Source organism: Kryptolebias marmoratus, linkage group LG4 (assembly GCF_001649575.2).
Source record: "Kryptolebias marmoratus isolate JLee-2015 linkage group LG4, ASM164957v2, whole genome shotgun sequence".
Lineage (NCBI taxonomy): Eukaryota > Metazoa > Chordata > Actinopteri > Cyprinodontiformes > Rivulidae > Kryptolebias > Kryptolebias marmoratus.
Window position 1 is genome coordinate 5,006,339 of NC_051433.1, and position 15,250 is coordinate 5,021,588.

General features: G+C 38.3%; 1 protein-coding gene across 1 annotated transcript in view; it reads right to left on the reverse strand.

Moving 5' to 3' along the window:
* Window positions 1-2,994: 2,994 nt before the first annotated feature.
* LOC119616561 (alkaline phosphatase-like) overlaps window positions 2,995-15,250 on the reverse strand; it is a 16,848-nt gene continuing 4,592 nt past the window's right edge. Inside the window, exons 2-12 of the mRNA XM_017408902.3 lie at window positions 12,876-13,041; window positions 10,393-10,512; window positions 9,237-9,352; window positions 8,130-8,304; window positions 7,277-7,452; window positions 7,021-7,161; window positions 6,833-6,902; window positions 6,573-6,707; window positions 3,701-3,892; window positions 3,511-3,630; window positions 2,995-3,385 (exon numbers count right to left, since the gene is read on the reverse strand). Of these exons, the coding sequence (XP_017264391.1) occupies window positions 3,138-3,385; window positions 3,511-3,630; window positions 3,701-3,892; window positions 6,573-6,707; window positions 6,833-6,902; window positions 7,021-7,161; window positions 7,277-7,452; window positions 8,130-8,304; window positions 9,237-9,352; window positions 10,393-10,512; window positions 12,876-12,948 (1,566 nt within the window). The 5' untranslated portion in view covers window positions 12,949-13,041 and the 3' untranslated portion in view covers window positions 2,995-3,137. The remainder of the gene's footprint in view (window positions 3,386-3,510; window positions 3,631-3,700; window positions 3,893-6,572; window positions 6,708-6,832; window positions 6,903-7,020; window positions 7,162-7,276; window positions 7,453-8,129; window positions 8,305-9,236; window positions 9,353-10,392; window positions 10,513-12,875; window positions 13,042-15,250) is intronic.

Here is a 15,250-nt window from a genome sequence, read left to right on the forward strand (position 1 = left end):
ATTTTTGTGCATTGTGTGTTTTTTGTTGCTTAATTTCTCCTTTGTGCCATTAGCCATAGTCTCTAAAGTCAGTTTTGCCTTTATCAATCACATCCTTGTTCAGTCTGCTCATTAGTTCAGCTGCACGCAGTCAGTAATCACCTCTCCCAGCATACTTCTAATCCACAAGGTTTTGTTGTCCTGTGTTCCTGGTTTTGCTTGTTATACCTTCTGTCTCCAGGTTTCTGCTCCTAATTATTTGCTGCCTCATCAGCATTTTTGTTCCCTTTTAATAAAGTGTTAGATCCCTCAGTTTCAGTCTCCTGTTGTTTTAGCGTGCACTTTGGGTCCTTTAAGTTCAGAGGGTTGAATAAGTGATACATTTTTAGGTGAAAATACTGATTTAGCTTATTGTTTCAGATATTTATCAAAAATATTCTAATATAAAAGTACTCAACTAGAGAAATCATCCTGCATTGCTTTAAACATCTCATAGTCTGTTTATTTACTTTTTTTAAATCAAGCACCATAAAGTTGTTTTGTAAAAATGTTTTAATGTATCCTCATGTTTCATTTTGTTTGTACAGAAGCATTTTAGTTTTTTGTCAAAGTGTTGATCAAGTCTTGATCACTAAGCATGCAAGTAAACTGTGAACATATTGTTTATGTTGGATCAATTTCTTCACTTTTGTCATTTTTGTCAGGATTTGGAGGTCTTTGTGTTTTTTATATTGATTTTATTGGTTCTTTAAGTCCGTTATTGGGTTCCTGTGTCTTGTTCCCTTTAATCATTCACCTTTCCTCTGCTCAGTACCTGTCAGCCTGCCTCAACCACCCACACCTGTCCCTTGTTCAGAATCAGTCACCTGTGTTCACTTTCTAATCATCGTCAGCTTTTAAAACCTGTTCATCTCCTTCACTTCTCTGCTGGTTCATTTTCACTCCTGAGCTGTCTGGGTTTTCCTCGTGTCTCGCCCCTCATGTCTTGGATTCCTGCCTTGTATGTTTTTGTTATTTAGTTAGGTTGTTGCCTCGTCAGCTTTTGTTGTTCCATTGTTAATAAATTACTTTTCTTGAGTTCCTCCTTGTGTGTCTGCATTTGGGTCCAACCAACTCTCCCGCACTGTGACGCAAACTTATCTTACTGTTGCAAAAGACCAATAAAACTAACAATTAATATCAAGTTTTAAAATGGAATTGTTTGAACTGTGCATGAATGGGTTTGAAAACATGAATATAAGGGTAACTGGCTATTCTAAATTGTCTCTAAGGGTGTGTCTCGTTTGTCTCTACATGGTCCTGCGATAGACAGGTAACTTCTCCCCAAATGACCATGGAGATAGCTTCCAGTGACCCTAAACAGAAACAAGTGGGTAAAGAAAATGGATGGATATTCCTGGTGTGCTTTTAAAAGTTTTAAAGAGCATTTATAAATCTTACTTGAGTCATATTTGTGAATATTTATGCACATGTATATTTCACATTTATTTGACGGTGAAACAAACCAACAGAGGTTAAATAAAACAGCATTCACCAGTGTACAAAAGCAAACATATTTTCTTTTCATTTGTCGTCAAGCAGCCGGTAAATGGTCAGATATGAAGAATGTGATAGTGACAGCACGACAGTTTAACTTTACAGCTGCTTTATCTAAACCTCCCTTTTTCTGTTTCAGTCAACACGAGTCCTGTGATGTCAGACTGACCGCATGCTGCAGAGGATTGAGAGGCTTCAGTCCGTTCACATTCCACACGGGTTACAGGAGAGCGGATGGAAAAACACAACATGTGGCACGCTGAAAAAGAGCGTCCTCACAGACAAATCTGCACATTTTAATTGTAATATTACTCATTAACCCCCCAGAATATTTATATTCTAACACATATATAAATTTTTATTTGTTCATGATATTTTTGTTTAGTCAAAGCAGACATGATTATAGGAAAACGGGTGGATTTATTTGTTACTAGATACAAATTGTTCTTGAACAAACAGAAAGAGGACATTCTCATTGTGACATTTGGTATGAAGAGAAAATCAAACGTGTTATTGTTTTGTCAAATAAACATTCATTGCCACAGGTTTGCCACAAAAAAACAGTTTTTCTAGTTGTCTCCTGAGAACTCACTACTGTCATGATTGATGATTATGAGGCCTGTGAGGTAGATTAATGTCAATTCACAATGAAAATATGAAAGTAGTTCAAACACTTGTGGTTTTTTCTGTATTTAAACCAGCAGGGTTTACAATAAGCTATGGTTTCATAATTCTAAAACAATTTAAAAGATTTTAGTTTCAAATCATCATTAAGGTATCTGATTTTACTGGAATTTCTGCTAAACTCTGTTTTCTATCTGTGCTGTCTGAATAATATATTGGTCATTTTCCCACTGACTCAAAGGATATTTTGTCCTCAAACTAGGCCAAGCTCACTCTTCAGGTGAGTTGTAAATTCCTTTCATTGCGTAAGACTGTGTTGGTTTGTGGAAGAAGAAAAAAAACAATGAAGAAACAGGAAATAACTTGAAGAAAAAAATGTAAATTAGTGAACGATTTTGAATATGGTCAACAAATCTGTCCTGTCCAGCTGCAAAGATGGACAGTTAACCAGCATCCTTCTGCAGATAACAATGTTCAGACAATAGTTGCTGTTAATCCAGGATCTGGGTATCAATTTCTCCTGAAAAAATCTTTTGTGTAAATTTTTATTATTATCATTATTACTATTACTGTAAATATTATAAAAAATTAGTGTGGTGCATTTAAAATCCCTTAAGTGTTTATGCATTTGTGTATTAATTATCACAAAACATGTAGTCCATTCAGTGGTCCCAGAACAACAACATTTTACAGCAGTGGTGTCCAATCCTTGTCCTGTAGGGCCCCTATCCTGCATGTTTTAGTTGTTTCTAAGCTTTGAAACACCTGATTTGAATGAGTGGCTGATTAACATGCTTCTGCAGAACTTGAAGACCTGTGAAGAGCAGAGAAACAACTAAAACCTGCAGAATAAGTGGCCCTCCAGGACCAGGATTGGACACCACTGTTCTACAGAGACTTTTAAAAAAATGAAAAAAAAACCAACAACTATACAATAAAATCATAAAATGAGAGACTAGTTAACTTAAATCATCAGGTAAAATCAGCACAAAGTTGAGTCACTGCAAAAATGGCTGCGAGCTTGAGAGGACTGGTTGTAACCCGACGGTCCCACCGCTCGCGCCACAGTGGTCCCGGTTTTGGCCGATACAGGCTGCGTATGCCATGACGTGGGGGATGTAGTTCTGCTCCTGGACCCCATGTAGCAGGTGAGCCATGGGCCCCTTGGCAAACACAGCCACATCCTCGCCTCCGTGAGTCTCTGATGCGATGGGAACAGCAGACTGGGCCTGGTAGTTGTCTTCCACTGAAAGGAAAAGACGCAGAAACAGAAAGTCTTTAATCTTAGTTTTGCTCTTCACTTAAAACTAAATGTAAATATTTTTTAACAAAATTGAGTTGATTTTTTCATTGTGAATAAAATTTACTCACTGTAGTTAATGGTGGAAACATTCTCCCTTGTTCCATTGATGATTTTGTAACCAGGTCCGTTTCCATATAAAATGGAAGTGAAAGGCTTCTGGTCAATATCACTCACCATGGGGGCCAGACCTGCAGATAAACCATTTTTCATTGTAACCAGAACCAAAATGAAAGTATAGTATTTATACAGTATCCATACCAAATATTGAATTTCCTCTGCGTGTGTAGCCTCCGAAGGTGAACACATGAGAGTGGTCAGCAGTAACTACAGTCAGTGTATCGTAGACGCTGGTCAGGAGATCAGCCCGTCCGATGGCCCGGTCCATTTCCACAGCTTCATGCAGAGCCTGCTTGGCCTTGCCCTCGTGGTGTCCGTGGTCAATACGTCCCCCTGTAAAAGGATTATTCTTAATTACTTCACCTGTAAAACTGCCATTTTTGTGTTTTCTGCAGTTAGCTGACTGTGGGAATGATGCTGACTTAGATTAACTCCAAAAGGGAATCAGTTGTAGTTGTACAACGAGTGATTACTTTCTGAAAGTTTCATTAATATCAATCTAGTTGTTATTGAGGCATTTTCTAAGAGACAGACAGGGCTGACACCAGTAGTTGATGGCAAAGTTTTAACCAAAGTTAGCATTCAAAGTGTGTGTAGTGGGTAGTAGTGGGTGATAAACAACAAAAGATACCATTTGTATAATTTGTATTTGAGTATAATACAACTATCTAATACATGCCTCAACTTGCATAGATATCAAATTATGTTTATTTCTTTGTATCTGCAACCCTGTCGTTCACTTTTTTCCCAGTCTTTAGGTCTTTAAGTGCTTTGGTTTTGTTAGTTAACTTGTGTTTTGGAAACTATTCAGTATTATTAATACATTCACGAACAGATTTTTTAGTTGAAGGATCAAGAGCTGCTTTTTAACTTAACCTAAACATTGGTTTACAGTCGACCCTGTTCAGATTTCTCTAAAACAAACTTTAATCACGATATTTGGCCAGTCACTCTTGAAAATCTCCACCGATCTAAAACTAAAGGATGAAATTTAAAAAATGGAGGTGGCCAATGGAGTAACTGTGGTTAGAGGACCTCAACCACAAGTTAATGATGAGATGGAAAAGCTGCTTTTGGTCTGGATTAATGACAAGTGTTGGAGGCGATTTCATCAGTGAAGGTGGAGGTGTCATGTTGAGTACAACCAAAAAGCTGTGCACAGTGTGGGAGAACCTGCAAAGCTTCTGTTCACACCATCACCAAAATAAAACTGTTCCCTCACGCAGCATAAATCTATACAGTGACAGGGTCATGGCACATTTTCATGACATTATGAAGTGCAGACTGAAGCAAATGTCAGTGGACCAATTTCTTGTTAAGTGCAAGCCTGGATACAGTGATGTGAGTGCCGGTACTGCTGAAGTATGTGAGGTTGTGGACCCTGTGGAAAACTTCCTAGGAGAGAGAGAATCCCTCCTGACTTCCCAGAAGTCATAATTAAAGGGAATTCAATAACCTTTTTGTCTTGGTGCCAGCTGCAACTCCTCACAGAGGTTAGTGTATTTTAGAAACTCTGTTTATTGGCTTTACTATTTGTTGTTTCATTTATTTTTCACCACACAGTGCTTCTAGCAATGTCATTAGGTGGAACTAATAACTCTATTGTGCTAGAAATTACCATTATAGTGAGTATTGTGCACATCTTTTGAAGGGGTGTGGGGGGGAGTTAGAACAAATACTTTGTTCTTTTCACTTTAATGGAAAATACTCGACCACATATGAATCTTTAACAGACAAAATCACCAGTTTGAGTGAATAAAATTTGTTTTCAGAGGGTTTATTGTATTAATACACTGTGCTGTGATGCTGCTGTGTTTTCTGTCACACAATCATGTCTAAAACAACCTCAGTTGTTTATGATTTTCAGCAGACCTGGATAGAATTATTTTAGACGTGAACATCATATACTAGTCCCACTGTTCATGTCAAACAATACCAAGCCATCTGACAGGAGCTCAGCCTCACTGTTCACAGGCAAACCCTGCTGTTTCAAACAAACATTGCTCACATTTTCCAAATACCAAATTGCCATTGGGTCAGCATGACCACAGAGCAAACAGGTAAAGCAGAACTCCCAATAAAACTTGTGTGTAAACACATTTTATAAATACACAGAATTTCTGACACCTCAGTGCAGAATATGTGGATTCATTGAAGATTTGTGAATGATTAATGCCTTATGCCTAATAAAGGAATGAGCAGCAAAAAAACTATGAAAACAAAAAAAACAAACTAATAGTGACCTAATTGTGTTTTGATTTGATAAAGACCTAAGTGGTTCATATTGCATCACCCTTTCTCCACATTTAACAGCCCATGTCATTTTTGGCATACAGCAAAGTGAAATATATTTTCCTCTTACATTGCTCAGCAGGTGTGCTTTTTACTACATTTATTAAGCCAAACTACGTCTCTGGGAAAGGAACACGAAGGCAGTGAGTTGGAAATTATGAAAGACTATAAAACAGGGGTGCTGTAAGTAACGCAGTAACAAGAGGTCAAAGAGAACGTGAAAAAAATCCTCTCTTTATGTATAAATCATCAAGCTGGTCCTGCTGGTTCTGCAGCACAAACAATGCATCTTATTGACAGAACAACATGAATTCAGCTGGTGATGCATAAAGTGCAAAAATGTGTTTTTCATATTTTCTTTTAAAGCCATAACTTCTTGGTTATGTGATGGTCTTGCGTTTGGCATGAGGGGGTTTTCAGTAACATGTTTAAAGGTCTTTAAAACTCTATATTTGCCTTTAATCCCTATTCAGCAGCGTTGCCCTTTAATGTATATATAATTTAATCTTTACTTTTGGAATAAACAGAGGCAACATATTTCCATGCTTGCAGTTTTCTTGGTTTGCATTGCCAGTGCAGCCAAAGGAAATAATTAAATAACAAAACATATCACACTGTAAGAGCCTAGTGAAATGCTTCCAAGTCTTTATTTCTTCAACGATAAGGGAATGATGTTCTGTGGTTAACAAACTCAACTCAGGTACTGAAGAAATAATCTCACCCTCTACAAGCAGGTAAAATCCTTCCTGGTTCTTCTTCAGGATCTTTATGGCTACGTCGACCATTTCTGTCAGGGAGGGATCCGTTTCAGCGTTCCTTTCCAAGTCGTAAGTCATATCCGAAGGTTCAAAAAGACCTGGAATAACAGCATCAACAGAGAATAGAGAAACTGCTTATTAATCACAGGAAATAGTCTCCAACAAATACAGACACTAATGCCTCTTAACACTTCAATGAGAGCTCAAAATGACACAGACTTACCCAACAAGTAATCCACGTTGTTTGGGTTTAGAGAAAGGAGCTGCTTCTTGTTCCATACATAATGGCCTTTCTGGAATAAAAAAAGACTTGAGTCACTTTGAACTTCAAAATATGAAAATGTAATTAGGTTGATAAAAAGGAAGCAGGAAAGCAAAAGGGGGAAAGACGAGGAATTAGAAAAAAAGTACCTTATCCTTCACCCTGTTTACCCACTCCTGCACCAGGTTTCTCCCGTCTTTCCGCGTGCCGTTGTGCTTCGTTTGAGTGGGATATTCTACATCTGGCGTGTCTTTTGGGATCATATATTTTCTCCCTCCTCCCATAACAACCTGAAAAGACACAAAAAGGAAAACGTATTCGTAACTGCAGTCACAAAAATTATCAGATCTGTTAAAAGATGAATAAAAGAGAAACTGTCAAATCAGTTAACAAAACACGACTCACATCAATGTTGGGAATGTTTTCAATCAGCTGCCTCGCGATATCTTTGCATCCGGCCTGCAGAGCTTCAGCTGGCATCTCGTTGTCGGAGTACCAGTCTCTGTTCACAGAGTGAGCGTAAGCAGCGCTTGGTGTTGCGTGGACGACCCGCGTTGTTGTCACGATTCCCACAGACTTTCCTGCAGTAAATACACAAAAACAAGTTAGGGTTAAAGCACAGATCAGCAGTAGTTAGTTACAAACATTTTAGCACAACCTTACCTTTTTTGTATCCATTATTTTCCTACTGAGCTGTAGTAAACAATAACACAAAGCTAACCCATGCTAACAATTGCTGCTTTATCAATTTTAGCTAAAAATGGGTAAGTGCTGTATATGTACCTGTTACATACCGGCTCAGTACCAGATACCTAAGGGGATCAAACTGTATTATAAAGTGACTTGTTATCCTCTACTTTCTGGGTATGTTCCTGGTACATACTGGGTAAGTGTCAAAATATAGCTCTAGACCTATTCAGACAGGTTGGAGGCCCCCATGACAAAACTGACAAGGGTTTAAGACTCCTGAAACGACTCTGTGACTATTTTGTTACTATAAGCAACAAGACTGCGAGCCTCTGCAACTCAAGAAAACTGAGAACCTCTGCAAACATTGCAAGACATTCTGGAGACTCCCTTGAGAATGCTGTTTAAAAACTGTTTGCCAGCAGTCGCAGGCCAGTGAAATACTGCCTTTACATTTCCCTCCTTACATTATCTGCAGAAACAATTGTTTTCCTAACACATGACACTTATTATTTTGAATAAAAATGGCACAAAACACGTCCCGTGTCATGTTTATTTTGTGTCTCTTCACCTGCATCCTTGGCCCATCTGAGGATGGAGGTGACTTCGTTGCCCTTCGTGGTGTTGCACTGGAAGCGAACAGCAGCTGCACTCACTCCCACTGTGCCCTCGTTGGCTTTAACCCCACAGAGGAAAGCTGTGGCTGTTCCAGCACTGTCTGGCACCTGTGCATCAGTGTTGTATGTCTGCAGAGACACAAGATATGAACACGTTAGTATTGTTTCCAATCATTATGAGATGCTTTTGATTGCTTTGAAACTTGACTAAATATTGCATTTACTAGACGTACAAAAGGACCATGCAGAACACTGAGCCAAAATACAATAAAACACTTTAAGAAGCACAAAAGGTAGTGCATAAGATCAACTTTTAATGTTTTTTAACTTCATGTCTATTGGTGTAGCTCTAAGCCACTAATAAGTTCATAAATATTTAATTGTATGCATATAAGTTTATTATGCCAACCATTTAACAGTCAGTTAATGTACTTTTAATGGTATTTATTAGGTATAAAAAATCAATTTCAAACATTACTAGGCTAAATGAGTTTTTGTACTGTTAATCAAAACTACAATGTTACACAATACTAAACAGGGCAGTGGCTATTTGCTCTATTTTCTAACCTTAAATAATTAATAATTCAACCGTTTAGTTCGTTTTCTAAGAGCTTCTTTGCATTCGTTGAAACCACCTAATTTTATAGTGTGTGGGTTTGCAACAGTAATAAGTAACTTTTTTAAAAAACTTGTTACTCTTTAGCCATCTCACAGCCACCAGTAAGAAAGTTCTGTCAAAGTTCACACTTTTGGGTTTTTTTTTTGTGGTTGTTTGTTTTTCTTTGTTGATTTATTTGAGGGTTATTTTGCTTAGTTTTGTGCTGTTTGAGCTGCTCCTTCCAGATTCTATTTCTATACAATCAGATAATTGGATTGTGTTATTCTATCTTTTTTGCTGATAATGATAGTAAGACAGATTATAAGGTCATATGAGGCTTTAGTCACTGATGTTTCACAAAGTTTACTCATTGCAACATCTTTTTTTATCAGATCTGTTACGAAATACATTAGTGACTACAGCAAAATCAATATAATCTCCTGCATAACATAATAATATATACCTTAGCCAAAGAGACAAAGGGGAACTTGTCCATTTCCAGCACTGTCTCCTCTCCACTCTGTCCGTTCAGCTGACCCTTCAGTATTCGAGCCGTCGTCACAGTTGGGACTCCCATCCCTAAACACAAAAAGCAGGTCAACTTTAAAGATTGATTTTGCCTCAGCGGGGACAGAAAGAGTCCAACCTCACGATGCTAAACATGAAAGCTTTTCATTCTCCGTTTTATTGTTCTCTGTTTGCAACAAATGTGCATGTTTTCATTGACATTTTAGAATCGGGGGAACTGCTTCAAGCAAAACATTTTCTTTGACTCGCATTGCATGAAAAGAAACACAAATGGTTACAAAGAAGTGGGAATCTTTTGTACTGCAGTGAGAAATTTTACTCTTCTCTACAGTTTTTGTTTGGTTATCTCTACCAAGAAATGAGGCTACTCACAGCAAGACGTGTTCACACAAACTTTAGGTCAAACTTTGGAAATGTGCTGAATGATTCTGTTTACTTTTCTAACATGAGTGCCTGAAGTAAAGTGTTTAAAATATGCCAATGTAGCAAACTACTGTAACCTCTCTTTGTATTTGTGTTTATTTGGATAAAACGTTGTTAAAGACTTTCGTGCAGTTTTGAAGCTCTAATTTTTGACCAAAACCAGAGGTCTGCAGAGGTCAGGCTTTAACTCTCCCTCACATAATAGGAGATAGTACTTGGAAATCATTTTCTAGTTGTTATTTTTCTCAGTATTCTGTAAATGGGCTAACATGAGCATGAACGCAAGAATATGCAAGAAAGAATGTCACGCTGGGTGAGCAGAGCAGAAAGAAAGCAGAGGCCCGATGGAGGATAAAGGTTTTTGTGGAAACAGTGAGCGTCCCAACACAAACAGAAGCGCAGCGATCTGATGGCAGCACGGCAGCTTCGCCTGCTGCTGTTCATTTCCTTCAGGTTAGAAAATTTCTGAAAAATCTCACTTGTCTCCTGCATCCATGACTCTTTTATGGTATTCAAGCCTAAATAAAAGAATAACTAATCTCTGGAAATTATCTTCTGAAAAATTAAAACCCATTACTGCAGTGTTTCCCGTTCCACTTTATTTCACATTATTTAAAAACAAACATTCTTGCCATAAATAAGGATGTAAAAGTAATTTCACTGCTTACCATCACCAAGAAAGAGGATGATATTCTTTGCTTTGTTTTTATTGAGATGTTGGACTGTCAACGCAGACTTCAGGGCCCGCTGAGCCTTTGTGTGCCAAAACTTGGGATCTTTTTCTTCTTCTGTGTAATAAAGCAAGCAGATCAGGTTAGATCTGATGGTTTCATGAAGCAACAGTAGAAGGTTTGTCTGTAAATATGCTGAGTGTAATAAATGGGAGGAATTTTGTCAAGTCAAATAGTAATGACTGACTGTCAAAAGTTCAACTATGCAGGGATTCAAGCAACTTATGAAAAAGAAAGAATAAATGTTGAGCACGAAGCAGAATATGGTAAACATTCGTTGGTAAAGAAAAGACTTTTCACCACAGAACCAAGTTTTTTTTTCCATTTTCAAGGAAATAAGACTGTTGGAGATTAGTTGTAGACGATATAGATAGATATATTATAGTTCGAGACAGAACCAGAAGCCACACAGGATGAGCGCCCCCTAGTGGCTGGCTGCAGTACAATCTTTAAGTCCCGCCCCTTCATGTAAACAAAGGGAACATTTTCCTGACGAAAAAATAAAAATACACTTCAGATCATTTTTTTCAGATGTTGACTTTTGTTGATTCCTGCAGCTTTCACTTTGCTGCTGTATGTTCAAAAATACATTTTTTAAATTAGTATTGCTAGTAATTAAGGCTTAAATAAAAGTGTTGTTTTACTGTGATTGGCAATATTTAAGCAAGTTAGAACAGTGTGTAGGTGGGACTTTCATATCAACAATACTGCCCTGCATTCCTAGCGCAGCACCCAAAAACCAGCCATTTTGGCTTCAGTTCAGAACAACAGGAGAAGGCAGAGATACTTTGTACATCTTTATTAATGTTGATGTTGAAGACTTAATATTATGAGGAAAATGCACAAATTTTCAGTTTCAGTCATACTGAATTTGTACTTATGATACAAGCCAGTTAGTTTGCACTGGGAGTATCTGGCAACATTCACACAACAACAAAATTGTTAATTTATGAAAACTTGTGGTTGCCAACAATCGTGCACAGTTCTCAGAAATGTTGTGCAACAATGGCACGACAATTATGTATGGGAATTGAGAAATCTGAGGGCTGTGCCCTGGCAGAACAGGATGGTGGGATTAGAAAACCGTGATTACTGGATTTCTAACTGAACTGACAATATTTGTCTGAGGTGACACCTTTCCTTCTTTCCTCCTTTTCTTTGTGTGCTCTCAGAGCTCCACAGCACACCAGCAGCTGTGATCATCAGTAAAATAAGTTGTTTCAAGACATTACCTTGCAGGTTTGTTTATTTTGAATTAATTAAGTCTTTGTTACTACTTTAATAAACTTTGACAGCTTTTAATGTGTATAAAACTTGACTACAGCTTGTAGCAATAACTGCTTTATAAATTAAAGTGTCCACTGAGAATAAACACTTCAATACACATTTTATTTTTTATGTGTCTATTTTAAAAGTGCTTTGTGCACTTAAAGTGCTTTGTGCCCCGAGTGCTTTGTTTATATTTAGTTTTGACTCGTAGTTCAGAATTGCTTATCAATATATCTGAAAAACTACGGAAGTAAACTCTTTCAAACTGCATCATTTGATATAGTTCAGGATAACATTTTTTACGTTTAGTTTCATACATAGCAATGAGCACCTTTACCAAAAATCAGCTGCATCATATGAGATTATTTGATAGATTCTTACTTGTATTCAGATCAAACAGGACATTTCAAGTCTTCTCTGGAAGATGAAAATATGACATTCTCCACAGCAGATATTCATCAGAAAATTTGCCCTTACGCTCTAAACCACTTTTTAAAACTTGAAAGGCCCTCTCAAATTCGGTCAGTAACAATAACACAACTTCAAAAGACAAAATGGAGAAGTCTCTAGCTTTGAGGAGAACAGATGCTTTGGAGAACTCTGAAACACAGAAACTCAACTTTACACCAAGCCAGAGAAAAGGACCAAAACAACACATTATTTCATTTAATTAAAATATCATGTTAGGGTTAAATGACAAATTTCTAACCGTAATAATGATGTACTTGAACTTTGAAAAAGTACATCTGTAAAATATTGTGATTGGAAAAAAGGGATGAAGAGGTAATTAACTGAAAGGACTCCGGTTACAGCTTCAACTACAACAATGTTCCAGCAGCATAGCTCTGGGTGAGCCTCTAAAGTTCAAGTCTTATTAGAAGTTAGAAGTTGTTATCAGGAAAAACCTGTCAATGTCAGTGCAGCAAGATAACATTGTTCTTAAATTCCTGTTATTTTCTGTGGCGCCAAGAAACTGAACTCAGCTGCAAAAATATTCACTGTGTTTTAAAACAAGAACTTCCTTAACTTCCCTGAAAAATTAGAAGCGTGCTCGTGAAATCTTGGAAACATCCTGTTTGTGGCAGGCATCTCCTGCCAAACTATAAACAGCTACTTAAGGAGGGTTTTTTTTTTTCTGCACATTAACTCACCTGGAAATGGCGGCTTCCCCAAGCTTCCTGAGATAAAACAGGAGCAAGCGATGAGCAGGCCAAACACCTTCATGCTGTGGTCTGACTGTGGCTGATGCGTAACTCTAGACAGCCATAAGATGCTACTTTGAGAAGCTGAGGGATCCCGTCTGCAGTCGAGTCACAGCTGCAAGAGAAGAAGAACACACGCCAGTAATTAAATGTGTCACCTTGTCATTCACTGACTCTGACATGCTTCTTTAATATTTATTTACTCCATGATGATTTGACTAACCACACATATTAAGCTCAATGTGTCCAGTGGGATGTTGTTTGTGGACATGTTATCATATTTTAGAGTTAAAGTTAGCTTTATTTTATGGCTAGCTTGACAACAAACTTCAAGGCTTGTGACTCAGTTTGTTTTTCTGTTATGACCACTGTGGTCAGATTCTTTATTTAACACTCTCTTCAAAGAGAACACAAGCATATTTTTAAGTTTATGCAATATTTTTCATACACATTTACATTTCTTCTGAAACCCTTATTTAAATATGTTTGAATAATAGCAAGTCCAATGTTGTGACGCATAAAGGAGCAATGCCCTGACTTGATTATGTTTGTCACATTCCACACAAAGAAAATACAACTTAAGAGAAGCAGAAAACTCAAGAAGAATACTGACAATTGTTTCCATCTCATAAGGCTGCATAATTACAGATATGTCTTTGATTTGTTGGTCTGAGAAGTCAAAAAGTCCCTGAGACCCAAACAAGCTTTGCATGGGAAAGAAAAGCAGAGTTTTGTAAAGTTGAGCCTGTGGTCACAACTGGGGCCCTCATGAGTTCTGGTAAGGCTTTTATATATAATTATCCACACCCTCCTCCTTTCTTCCTTGTGCTTATAGTCAAGGTCATTTTAATGGGATTGAGAGGCTTAAGAGCCATAACAAAACTTAAGGTTACATTTGTAACCCTGGCTCTCTGATTGCATGAGTGAGGTATGTCACTATGAGCTATGCTCTCCCATGAGCTATGCTCTCCCCCTCAGAAGCTCCTATTTCATTACGCCAGTCATTAATGGTTGGCAGCTGTGACACTGATGCCAAGTAAATATAAGCCAGGAACTGTAGTTATTCTAATGGATACATCTCTTCCTTTCTTCAAGCAAGGAGGGTGAACAGGTGAGATACCTCACTCATGTTATCAGAGAACCTCAAGTTCTCTTTTGAACATTCGCCTGGTGTCTCACCATGAGGATATATAGAGTCCCCACAAACTGCAGGTGAACCTGACTGCAGATCATTTCAGAGGAGTTGCACCAGAGGCAGGTGTATCCAGAAATAAACCATGCCAGTGTAAGTGCAGTGACATCCAACCTGAAGAATGCTGCAAAGGTATGGAGCTCAGTCTTGTAGAGAAATGCCAACGAACATGGCCCCAGAATCTGCTACTCCACTTGTGGAGTGGGCACAGAGGCCTTAGGGCGTCTGAAGGGTCCTACTCACATAGACTATAGGAATACATAGCGTCAACTAGCCAGTGAACCATATTCTGTTTATAAATGGGTTTGGAAGCATGTGGTTTAGCCCATGAGATGAACAGCTGATCAGCCTCTTGTCCTATCTATGCAAAGGTGCAGGGCATGAACAGGGCTTAACATATGGAGCTGTTGTTCCTCGGGTCAGGCAAAAAGCAGGGGGTGGAAGGACTACAGTTCAACAGGAGAGCTCAGCAACATTGGGTTCTTAAGAACAAATGCTTGCCTTGGCCACAGTGAGATATTTAAGTCCTCGACCGCAAACTGAGCACATTCTGGATTAACAGAGAGTGCATTAATGTCACTAACCCATATGGCAGAGGCCAGAGCCAGCAGGAGGGGATATTTTAAATGAGAGCACCTTGATATTCACTTGACCTATAGGCTAAAAAAAAAAGCCTGTGACAATGCGTCCGGATCAGTCAGGTGGTCCCAAGGTGGGGAAATCTGTTTGGACACCGGCCATAGCTGGAGAGCCCCTTTCATGAAGCAATAAACAAACGTGGTGTAGCCCCACTGGCGTGTTGCAAAACCCAACATGGCATGCAGAAACTGCTGCCAGATAAACTCTGATGATAGAAAAAGCCTTTCTTTTGTCCAGTACTTCCTGCAAGAATGACAGGATGACGTCTATGGAGCAGGTGAAGCACCACTTTTTAAACACCCTCCATTTGGAGATGTAGAGGATCTTTGTTGGAGGTGATCTAGTGCTTTGAGCTGTCAAAACAACATTAGCAGGAAGGTCAAGGATGGTGGAGAGTGTACTTCACAGTCAGATACCAATTGACTGCTTGATAGAGACCGAAATAACACCAAATGATCAACTGGTCCTACCAGGAAAAAAAAAAAAAAAAAAA